General features: G+C 43.5%; 1 protein-coding gene across 5 annotated transcripts in view; it reads left to right on the top strand.

Annotated features, from left to right (window-relative positions):
• Positions 1 to 12189, top strand: part of SPATA13 (spermatogenesis associated 13) — a 43777-nt gene that overhangs the window by 24120 nt on the left and 7468 nt on the right. For 2 of the 5 annotated variants that reach the window (XM_050902576.1, XM_050902569.1), the window contains exons 1-5: positions 6122 to 6173; positions 6596 to 6775; positions 7855 to 8040; positions 10782 to 10961; positions 11581 to 11813. In XM_050902576.1, coding sequence (XP_050758533.1) covers positions 6650 to 6775; positions 7855 to 8040; positions 10782 to 10961; positions 11581 to 11813 — 725 coding nt within the window. In that variant the 5' untranslated portion in view covers positions 6122 to 6173; positions 6596 to 6649. Of the gene's footprint in view, positions 1 to 3489; positions 3545 to 6036; positions 6174 to 6595; positions 6776 to 7854; positions 8041 to 10781; positions 10962 to 11580; positions 11814 to 12189 lie in introns of those variants that run through there. The other 3 variants (XM_050902554.1, XM_050902546.1, XM_050902562.1) reach the window with 3 other exon arrangements.

The raw sequence follows: 12189 nt of genomic DNA, 5'->3' as shown, positions 1-12189 counted from the left end.
TCGTTCCTCAAAAACTGCCTCAGTACAAGGAAGAAGGCAGCAATGGGATAACCATTTATAAAGTATCAGGAGGGATCCAGTGAGCCGTAGACCAGTGAGTCTGACATAACAGTATGTAGAATATATAAAGAATGTATTTAGAACTGTAACAGAGAGTAACATCAACAGACTGGTGGACCCTTATGATGAAGACGAGTCCATGTACCCTATGTAGAGGAAAGCTGTGGAAAGCTGTGGCCCACAAATGGATTAGGTTTTCTGAAAAAAAAAAATCACTGGGGACGTGACCAAGGGGATTCAGTAGGTATAGGCTACTTGGATCTCCAAAAGGCCTCTGACAAGATCTCTTACAGATGTCTCTTAACAGAGGCCTGGGATAAGAGGGAAGATCCTCCCATGCTTTAACAAGTGAGTAAGCACTAAGTAATGGAGAGGAGGAAAGTGGTTGGTTTTCTTAAGGAGAGAGCTCACGAGTGGAGTCAGATGTTCAGTGTCTTCACAAATAATGTGGGAAGGGAGGTAGAGAACAAAATAATAATTCTTGCTTGTGTGCTAAATTATTCACGGTAGTAAAAGCACAAGCTGCTTGAACAGAGTTGTAGAAGGATTTCACAATACGGAGAGACAACGCGCCGCACTGGCGGCAGGTGAATTGGGTGTTGATAAAGGCAAGGTAGCGCACATGGAGGAACACGAGCCTGGTATGCTTGCAGAAGAATGGACTTTGAGCTGAATGTTGCCATTCAGGAAGAGATCTTGCAATCCTAACAGATAATTAAAGTGTCAGTTCAGTGCATAGTAACAGTCAAAACAGTAAATAAAAGGGCAGGAATTTGTAGGAAGGGAATAGAGGACAAAACAGAAGGCCCAATTGTGCCACTGGTGTGGCGTGTGGGGGCCATCTCCCCGTTCCTTTCCACCTCAAAAGGCATTTTTTACAGGGGACGATACAGAGAAAGGCAAAAGGACAAGAAAACCTACTCAGTGTCTCTGTGTGAGGAATGATTAATGCGGCTCTGCAACTTGGAAAAAAGAACAATAGGGGAATAAAAGTCTGATTGGCATAGGAAAAATGAACAGATAATAGTTATTGTTTCCAATAATGTAAGAACTAAAGGGCACCAAATGAAATCATCAGATAGCAAGTTCAAAATAAAAGATAGTTTTCACACTCTATAAAATTAAACTATGAAAGTAATTGCTACACATGATATTTCACATCCCAAAAGTTTACAGAAATTCAGAAAGTGGTTTGAAAAATTCAGTTCATTAAACACAAAGATATCACTTCTGCCCCAGGAGGGATCTGACTCTGATCTGCAGATAGCTGGAATTTAGGAAAGTACATCAGAAAAATGCCATTACATGCCTCATCTATTTTTATGTTCTTCCCTGGGCATCTGCTACTGGCTGCTGTCAGAGCAGCGGCAGGGGGACACACCTTTGGTCTGCCCCAGGGTGTAGGGTCCTGTGACACCAGAGGGGTATCTAGAACTGGATTTTCTTGAGGTGGGTAAACTAGCTTTTAGTTTTAGTATTTTAGGGTGTGCTGCCCACAGCCTTTTCAGAGTGCCCTGCGCAGTGGGTAAGCCAGCTCAGCATGCATTTGGGCAGGGTCACTGTGGACTGCCACTACAAAGGACAGCCTGCGCCTCCTCCTGTCCCCGGCTGATCCTGCGAGGAAACGAACCCGCCACCAGCTCACCCCAAACGAGTACTTTTGTGGTGGTTCAGTTTGTGGCTGCACAGTTGCTAGACGTGCCCGTGCAGAGGAGGGAGAACAGATCCCCCATCCCCAGCAGCATCCCATGGTGGCACTGGGTTAGACATCGGGCAAAAGCACACAGTCCGTTCCGTTCTGCAAAAATCAAACCATGACTGTTTTTCAGAGATCGTTTTTAATGTGTCTTCTAGAAGAGCTGTGTGGGGTTTGATCTCATTTTCCTGTGGCAGTTCAGCTGTTTTTCCCCTGCAGGCAGGGGTTTGACATGGCAGAGAGCTTGTTCTCTGGCTGATTAAAAGCGTGAAGCCGTCACTTGCAGGTCCCAGGATCATCAGCACTTCAGTGTCACTTCTGTTTGCTGGGTTGTTTTTTTTTTAATGATTTGTGCTGAGAAAAAATGTGTGGGGCTGTGTATAAACATCTTGTAATATGTAGTAGCTTGTTTTTACTGTGCTATCCAACAAGTATCCTTGCAGCAAGAAATAATAGGGAAGTTTGGGGATTCAGAAGAGAATTCCTATCAGTCTCCTGTGCAGTGCAGCACAGTCTGGATTTTTGTAGGAAGACGGCATTAATATTGCAGGGCGATGTTTGGCCTTTCCTTCGCCATCTGAGGCAGCGCTAGGGGAAACCATGTGATTTCAGTGGGTGTTGAGAGGTTGCTGTGTGCAGAAATGCCTCCAGGGTTTTGTGAACACATCCCTGGAGGAGGCAGTCCCCAGTTACAGGACAGGCTCAGCTAAGCAACCCAGTTTGCAGGTAAAGAGTGAGCCATAACGGTTACGGAGCTTTCCAAACCGTAAATGTAGTGCTGTGTACAAGCGCAGGTTGCAGCAGGCTTTGCACTCTGCTGATGGGAGCAGCTCCAGCCTTTGCTTCCAGTGCATGAACTGATCCAGCTTCACTGCAGAACGATGCAGATGTAAGGGTGGTAAATGCTGACCCATGGTGAATGAATGAGGTTGTGCTCTGGCTGGGTCAGTCCCAGTGAAAGCTGGACTGCTTGAGTGCTTTCCTGCTTCATTCCCTGTTTTCTGGAGCAGCTGAATTAAATTTGTAGTTTGAGTGAGAAAATGTCTCCGTCCTCCCCTCTTTTCCTGGGTGCAGTCTGCTGCAGCCTTAACACTTTGGCTGCTTGTGCCCTAAATAATGATACAGCAATTGCCTGTGAATAAAGAGAAGTTTTAATAGCCACGAACGACCTTCATTGTTTACTTCTACTGGAATTTTAACCCGTATAATACAACAAAGAGAGACCGATACTCCGAACAGTGTTGTAGTAGAAGGAACTCCCAGCTCCCATACAAATAGTCTTTCCCTTTGAACTGCAGTCATTTGAATATAGATTGAAATCGCATTAAGCTGCTTTAATGAAAAACAAATGTACGCCTTGGCTTGCTGCGTTCGAGAGGAGAACGTTCAGGCACTTTGCGAGCAGTCTGGGCGGTGCAGGAGGCTGCAGGCACAGCGCGGCCGGGGCCAGGCAGGCAGGCAGGTTTTTGTTTCTTTTCTGGAACTTCCTCCCTAAGGGCACCCCATGATGTCAGCGAGCCGGGAGCTGGCGGTGGCCAGGCTGAGCGCGCCGCTGGCAGTTCCCAGCCGGGCTCGGCCTCGGAGGCGCAGCTGGGAGCTGAAGGCAGCCGACGGGCTGTATCTCCGCGCTGCGGGCAGCTCAGAGCCTTTCGTGATCCTCCGCCAGCCCTTTAGGACCGAGCATCACCTGATAGAGGTCAGACCCTTGCCCTGGGGTCGAGTCTGACGGCAGCATGGTAGCCAGGGGGGGAATGGCACGATTTTGGAGTCTGGAGAGCCTTCAAATGGGTACATGTGAGTAGAACATATTCTCTCTCGCGCTATTTTTTACAGTGTTTTTAGATTGAACGGATAAACGGTGGCAGTCAGGGGGCCTGATTCTGATCACACTTACACTGTGTCATCCACGGGAGCCTGCAGCCTTATACTGGTGACAAAGCTGCTAGGAGATCAGAATCAGTCCCAGGCTGTCTTTTAAGTTTTTGCATCCCGTTGGTGCGATCAGGAAAGCCCACCCCTCCCTCCTACCTCTGATATTTCTGTCTGTAAACAATAGAGGAATAGATGCAGAATGCAAGCGACTGATTTTCTCTTGGGTCTAACTACGAAGACAGTGTAAGCTTGTTGATTTGGTACAGAATAGTGAACAGTTATCGATCCCAAAATTGCAGTCATTTTTCATCTGGAGCCAAATGAATTAGGTTATTTTGATGTGCCGTTGTTACTGGAACAAACCAACAGGCAGTACTGATAGTACAGTGCAGATGTATAAAGGATCACTGGGATTAATTTTTTTTGGTGTTGCTTTCTAAGCTAAAAATGGATTTAATGAATTATTTGCAAATTTTTTTAATAAAGCAGTTTCAGGAAGTTTCACAAGATGTATCTTAAAAGTTCATCAGTGCTCAGATTTATGAGTCTGTAGGGAAAAAAAATCTTGTTTTTTTAAATAGGGATTCTGCCTCCTCCCTGGTTAGGCAGATTATACCATTGATGTGAGTATATATTTAAAATGCTGGGGAGTAGAAGGGAACAGTCGAATAGCAATGTTCTGTTACATCAAGACTATGCCATATTTCCACTTTTAAAGGAAAAAAAAAATCTTCCAAGTTTTTTAGTGAATCTGTGCAGTAATCAACTTTGATCTCTCTTGAAATTAATACCCAGATGACCAAAGATGCTAGTGATGGTATGAGCACCAATGAGGGGATTGAAGTGTTTCTCCCTATAAGGTAAATAACAGATAGGCAACAGTGTGCCTGTTAGTTGCGTAGGTGTGTGGAGTAAAGCCAAGAGTCATCTTTTTGCCACTCTCACCCATCCAGAGCCCAGAGCTCAGCCGGCAGGCGGTACCCAGGCTTGAAGCAGGGCAGAGAAGAGGCAGGGCCAGGGCCCTGCTGCTCGGCCTGCTGCTAGGTGGAAGTGGCAGGTTCAATAACTCTGCTTAAAGGTCCCTTCCCAGGCACTCGGGAGTGAGAGAGATGCTCTGCAGGCTGCACGGCAACTCATCTGGGACACAGTAACCATTAGAAAAGGAGTTCAGTGCTAGCAGCCCATTCTGAATTTTATTTTTTTTATTTTTTACTTTTTATTTTTTATTGGATTTTTGAGCACTGTATGATCTTTAGACTCTCTAGTTATTCACAGCTTGGGCCTGCCATAGGAATAAATCTTTAGGGATAAATTAAGAAGGACCAGAGAGTGCACTCAAGCACTGGGCCACTGGTCATGAATGCTTCTTGATTACTAGCTCATCCCCTGATCTGTTTGAACATTACAGCTGGCTTTCAAAGGCAAACCTACTCTGAAAGGGTCTAGCACTGAACAGTGTGGATATGAGTCAGTCAGTATTACTTGATCCTGAGATCAGTCCCCAGTCCTCTTCATCTGCCAGTACGGAGATGATCGCTAAAAGGATCTACCACCCAGTGATGTACCCCACATGGGTTTTACAGTTTTATACAGTAACTGCAGATTTACATGTGCATAGTGACAGTCACTTACATGATGTTTCTCTTGGTTTATGTGGCTGTGTAATAAGATGAAGCCCATCTTAGTTCTGGCTTCTCTTTCTTTACAAAGCTGCCTCTTTGGTCAGAAAACGTACAATTGTCAAACCAAGAATTTTTTGTGATTTGGGGCAACTAGAGCGAGTTTTTTCTTAGGCAGTTATACCATGCTCAGCCCAGACTCCCTGTCCCCTTGGGCGTCTCCATAGGTATCTCAGTGCTGCCAGAGCCTCCCCTGGCAGGTGGGAGAGGTGGCAGCAGCCGGCTCAGAGCAGGGGCTGCAGTGTGGGCTGCCCACCCCTCTCACGGGTGGGTGGGCACGGAGTGTTGGGTCGTTGCATCCCTGCAGGGGATGTGATGTTGTGATGGCACCCAGCCTGGGACTGACAGTGGTCCCCTCAGACTGCCGGGGGCCCATTGGAGCTCTCTCATCTGCCATGTGGGAAATGGCATTGAGACGTCCCTTCTGATTCGGGTCGTTTGAGATTTCCTCTGGGTAAAAAATAAATAAATAATGGTTGTAGTTCTGTTTTTCACGCACAAGAAGGAGAATTTCTCAGTTTCATCAGCTGCTAAATGAGAAAATTCTGAAGAAGAGTAAAAAGTAATGGCGGAAAAGCAGTTTTCCTGAGAGCTCAGCTGCCCTCCACTTCTGCTGTTATTGTTACATTCGTGACAACAAAGGCAACTTCTCAGCGATTCCTCTCGCATTGTTTTTTGGGGGGAATCATAAAAATGATGAAGCAAACAGCTGTTGCGCCTTTGTTTTAGTTGCTGCAGATGGCGGGACTGAATCTTCGGCCTTAGTGGACGACAATGGCAGTGAGGAAGATTACAGTTACGAGGAGCTCTGCCAAGCCACTCCCAGGTACCTGCAGCCTGGAGGGGAACAGCTCGCAATTAACGAGGTAACGTCCTGGGCTTTGCATTGCTGTAATGATGGGTGGGGGGTGGGGGGGGTGGTTCCACAGGTCTGAGGTTTCATATTAATAAATAGTGCAATGGCAGTAGCCAGCATAGCGAAGAATCCAGCAGCCATGGTGTCCTGTCTCTGGCAGGGCCCACGAGCAGATGCCAAGGGAAGAGCACAGTGACTAGTACTTCACTGGGAGTGTAACTCGTTAGCCTGTGTGACTGCTCTGCAGTAGGACTCTAATTGTTCTCACTAATAAATATACGATAGATTTCTGAAAATCCAGAATTTTAGCTTTTATCCTGTAATAGCAGTAATTATGGGCACTCTAGTGAGGTATTTTGATCTTTTCGTAATCTCTGAACAGTTCATTGTTTATCTTTTGTCCTTCACAACCTCATTTTCTTCCCACCTCAGCTGATAAGCGATGGCAGCATTGTCTATGCAGAAGCTCTCTGGGACCATGTGACTATGGATGATCAAGAGCTGGGCTTCAAAGCTGGAGATGTCATTAGAGTTCTAGAAGCTTCCAACAAAGACTGGTGGTGGGGAAGAAACGAGGACAAGGAAGCCTGGTTTCCAGCTAGCTTTGTCAGGGTGAGTAACTCTCTTGCTTTTGCACCATTGTCACGCGAGATTCCTAGCAGAGTGCAACAGCAATGGTCATGGCATCACATTTAAGTGAAGGGCCTGATCCTCAGCATCTCTGTATCTGAACATAAGTGGTGTAATTCCTAATGGCTTCACAAGGAAAAAAGCAATAGAGAATCGCACTCCAAGATCCCTTAGCTCCTCTGACACCTTTTACTCTGGCTTCTTCCTTTGTGTGGTCCTTTTGTAACTAAAGGAATTTCTCAAGCAGAAATGAGGGCAGCAGAAAGCTCAACCAGGAGCAATCAGTGTATATGGAGAGGACGCAGCAGTTTTCATGAGGGAGTGGGGAAAGCTATGCTGCAGGGATTTCTTGGTAAAATAGGGCTTAATTTATTATCACAACATTGTGTAGGAATCTGGTTCACAGTCTGAATTCCCCAGTCAGAACTCAGCCAGATTAATGACAGTATAACTCTCGAATGGTATAAAATTGAACTATGTTTTAGAAATTAAAGTACTTTTTGAGAGCCTGTAATGAAGCTTGGGCCACACTGTATGAACTACTACACAAAGTGCAAGAGATGGTTCCTGCCTTTGCCCTTCCTAGATCTCCAGCCAACATGGGCAATCAGACAGAAGTCAAAAAAGGTCGAGGTGCTGTTATCCACATGGTACAGATGGGGAACTGGGGCAGAGGGAGACTATTTAAAAGTGTTTGAGTTGTCTACTTTTGTAATTTTTACCCATATGCTGGCTTGGCCAAAATAACACATAAACTATTAGTAAGGGTCAGAAATAAGCTTAAGTCTGAAGAATACACAGGCAACAACACAACACGGTATCTCTCAGATACTTTGAGTAGAAAGCTGTGTATTTAACCAGGCAGAAATCTCAACACTTTATCTGAATATGCAGTGGGTACAATGAGATAAATCCTGTTGTGGAACCCTCTCTCTAAGGTAAGAACGGGAACATTTCTGTAGCAAGTCCTGTCTCAATTGTAAGAAGTTTGTAACAGTTGTATCACATTTTGTAAAAGTTTGCTGCTTTACTCTGGTTTGCTTTGTTTGTTCTGGCTGCAGCTGCGAGTTAATCAGGAAGAAGTGCCAGAAAATTGTAGTAGTATCCAGGATGAAGAACAAGATGCAGATATTAGCAAGCATCGTCAGAAAATAGCTGAAAACAAGGATCAGATGAGAACCAACGTTATACAGGAAATTATGAACACAGAACGAGTCTATATCAAGCATCTCAAGGACATCTGTGAGGTACATGCTTTAACCTGAGGGCATTCTGCTGACCTAATGTGAACAAAAACATCCCATATAAGTTGAGAACCAGAGTGATTTCTCATATCAAAATATTCCCAATTGCACTTGTGAGGCTGTCAGTCAGACCCTTCTTGTGTCCTCTTATGGCTTTCCTCTCTGCTGACTGCCACAAGGCACCGCTTCCTTTTTAAAAAAAAAAAAAATTCCACTTTTGACATGGAAAAACTGCTTTGCTTATCTGACTGCTATTTCCATAATAATGAGAGAAGGAAGTCCAGTTTATTTAGAACTTTTTACCACTTGGTTTAGATAGAAAACTTTCAGTAACTAATAAAATCAATTACAGTTCAGGGACAAAAGTTTTTGAAAGTAGCTTGCAAAGAGAATGTTTGCTGGGTGAGATTTTTTTGTTGTTTTCTGCAGCAAAGAGATTTTTGCTGGATGCTTAGAAGCTATGAAGAAGTCTTTAAAGGTGTTTTAGAACTACCTTGCTTGATGAACCATAAAATGTGGGGGTTTTTCTGCTTTTTGTTCAAATTTTGTTGCAGGCCCACACTTGGACAAGAAGCTTCTTAATACTTTTCACTGAAGTTTGCCTCTTCTGACGTGGACTGTGACGCATTTGACCTGTATTTCAGTTGTATTTGTGGTTAGCGTCTGGAAGGGTGCTAAGCAACCTACCAAAATATTCTTTGTACCCTTAGTTTGCTAGGTCTGTATTTGTCATGTTGTCATCCTTTAGTCCACCACTCATCATTAGATTCTTTCATGGAGAACAAAGTAGACAAGACAGCAGTGTTTTTTGATTTTTTTTTTTTTTTTTTAGATCAGGCCTTTTTTATGCATTTTGAGGGACGAAAAAAGGGAGAACAAAAAGACAAAAATTGGTTGCTAATTGGCTGATTTTAAAACAGTAAATGTAAGTTTTGTCATTTAGATTCACTATTTACTTAAGCTAGTAAACTTGACTGTGTGCCTAAAAGATCAGGGAGGAATTTGTCCACGCAGCTGTGTCGCTGCCATGGTTAGCTGAGTTCTAGGATATGACTTTCATATTTTACTGACCTATTAATTCTTAGATAGATATTAATAATTAATTTTCTCTAATGCATATATTCTATACCTCTTTTTTTAAAATCTGACACACCTCTGAGTTTAGTACAAGAGGGGAAACACACATTTTCCAAGTAGAGAAGTGATGCTCCATGTTCAGCATGTGGGGTAGAGGTGGTCTGCTTTCCTCAGAGTGAATATGTAGGGTTGTGCAAGCAGGACATAAGGCTGAAAATATACTCAAGTAAGACTAAGCCAGAAAAGCTACTGCAGATAGTAATCCAAATTTGCAAGCTCTGCACTAGAATGAATCACTAGGGCTGGTGCAGTCAGATCATGAAGCTGGAGTATACCCAGAAAAACATTTTACATTCAAGAAGTGTCAGCAGTCCACATTACAAGAGCTGCACAGGAATTAGTTTTCCTTGTTGGAGTTACCCTCCTAACAGTAGTAAATGTGGTGGCTGGCTTGCAGCGTAGCCACTGCACAGCTCTCAGAGCAGATGGCTGTGGAGGAGACAGGAATATTCATAACAGTGCCAGCAATACTCAGGGTTGCTTCCTGGTAAACCTCACCCGAGCAATTGCAAGGCTTTTTACAGCTGTCTGCTCCCAAAGCGGTTTGGGGGAAACCTGTCTGGAAGCAGCCAAATGGCGGAGCCTGGCAGATAACTCCTATCATACCAGTTAACCTTTGCACTCATCTGTACCCTGGCGCCGTAACTGATATGAGAGTATGAGCACAGCAGCTATTCCTGGATATCCAGCGGCTGCACTGTATCCTCCTTGCCACTCTCAGCTTTGTGGAACAGGTACCTGAGGATGTGCCGGCTGTGCGTGGCAGCTGCTGCTGCCTGTTTCAGCTCGAAGAGGCCCCTGATCGTACCTTTGCTTCTTAGCTATGCGAATGCATAGATGCAATCTAATGTTGGTTACTGATGGCAGAGCAGAATTTGCTCCGAGGGTGTTTTAAAACTGGAGGACTCAGTTGTGTATCTACTTAACACTGGGTACGAATAAAGTGAACTGGACCCCTGTGATGTTCTTACAAGTAAAGAGAAAAAAACTGGAAAAGTGGTTGTATTTTTATGTGCGGTCTTGCCAATACTGTTACCTCCTGCCAGTACCATATAGGTTTTACCAAACAGCGGCATTCTGAATGCGTTACAGTATGTTCTTCATTTTGCTTCTCTGGCTTAGACTGTGCCCTACTTACTTACTGGTTAAGGAACCAGTACTTTAGCTCTGGTAGAAATTGTCTTTATATTAATTATTTTAGGGTTTGTTCTTATACGCATAGAGAAGAACTGTTATGGCACAGAGAAAATGCTATGAAAAAGTGCAGCAGCTAAAGTAGTAGCATGCTATGGGGCCTTACCCCGGGCTCGCCTCCAGCTTGGCGGGTAGTCGTAACAAGGAGATGCAAATGGGCTTTACACACTCTGCAGGTTTCTGGTTCCCTGATTCATTTACGGTACTGTGAGACAGAAGTTGGACTGCAAGAATCAATGTGTAAACATTTCAGATGCAAATCTGAAATTGCGTGTCCGTGTGTGTGTGGCTGGGAAACCACTCACCTGCCTGTAGAGCACAGGGGTTTTGCCACCTCACATGGGCTTGTTCCGGGTAGAACCCGTTTTCACATCTTCAAACTAAAGAGTGTTTTTGTTTTATTTTGTTTCCAGGGTTATATTCGGCAGTGTCGCAAACATACAGGAATGTTCACTGCAGCTCAGTTAAGCACAATTTTTGGAAATATTGAAGATATTTACAAGTTCCAAAGGAAGTTTCTGAAGGATCTTGAGAAGCAGTACAACAAAGAGGAACCTCATCTAAGTGAAATAGGGTCATGTTTTCTTCAACATGTACGTTGCAAAAGTCCATTTTATGTATGAAATTTACAAAATATGATAAGAAACTGCTAAGTTACCGTGTTGGGATGGGATTTTAGTAACAAGTGCTTATCAAATACTAAACTATGTATAGATAGCATTTTAGAATGTAAAATAATTTACAATTAAAAATTACTTAAAAGTTTTAGATTTCTCCTCATCTTTAGCAAGCATGTAACTTTGCACACGATTTTAATTTCCTTTTCAAAACTGCAGTGATCATAGATGAGCTGGACTATTTGCAGTGATCTCATACTGAGCATGCAAAAACTTCCTAAAGAAAATAAGGAAAGAAGGTGGTGGGGAAAGAGGCTGTGAGTTCATGATAGGCACTTGCTAAGCCTATAACTGTCTTCCCCAAAGAAAAGTACTTCTTAAAGTGGGTTTGATTATCCTGTTCTTACAAAGAAGGTACATAGTTTTGACAGATACAAAGTAGATTTCTGCATAGTTTCAAGGCTGATCAGCCTGGAAACAATATAGGAAATGGATTAATTAATCTAATTAGATATAATAGATGTTACAAAAATATCTTTCCTCCTTTATAGACAAATACTTTAATTAAAGCTTTGACTTTTTTTTTTTTTAATAGCAAGAAGGCTTTGCTATTTATTCAGAGTATTGTAACAATCATCCCAGTGCCTGCATTGAACTTTCCAAACTAATGAAACAGGGCAAATACCGTCACTTCTTTGAGGCCTGTCGCTTGCTTCAGCAGATGATTGACATTGCCATTGATGGTTTTCTTCTCACGCCCGTTCAGAAAATCTGCAAATACCCTCTGCAGCTTGCAGAATTGCTCAAATACACCACTCAGGAGCACAGGTGAGAGAATGAAAAAAACAAATCTTATAATAGTAATAACACCTAATTACTCAAGCTTCCTGGCTGACACAACACTGAGGCTTTTGAGATCAGGAACAAAACTCCCATTGACCACTATAGGCAGGAGCTCCTAACTAGATGGACATCTTGGAACCATCACAGATATTAACAAAAACAGTATCTGAAGATGCAGCACAGGGGACTGGCAGGATGCAGGACAGAATGAGGAGTAAGTGAAACAGGGAGAAAGAAAGGAAGAAGGTGCTGAAATAGGATGCAGGGAGGGATGTGTAAATCAGAGTGAAAAAAAGCCAATGTGTCAAAGAAATGAAGGAGAAGGAAATCTACAGAAGAAAGGGTGAAGCTGCATAAAAGT

This window comes from Gymnogyps californianus, chromosome 1 (genome assembly GCF_018139145.2).
Source record: "Gymnogyps californianus isolate 813 chromosome 1, ASM1813914v2, whole genome shotgun sequence".
NCBI classification, from domain to species: domain Eukaryota; kingdom Metazoa; phylum Chordata; class Aves; order Accipitriformes; family Cathartidae; genus Gymnogyps; species Gymnogyps californianus.
The sequence above is the reverse complement of the archived record's forward strand: the minus strand, read 5'-3'. Positions and strand labels throughout refer to the sequence as shown.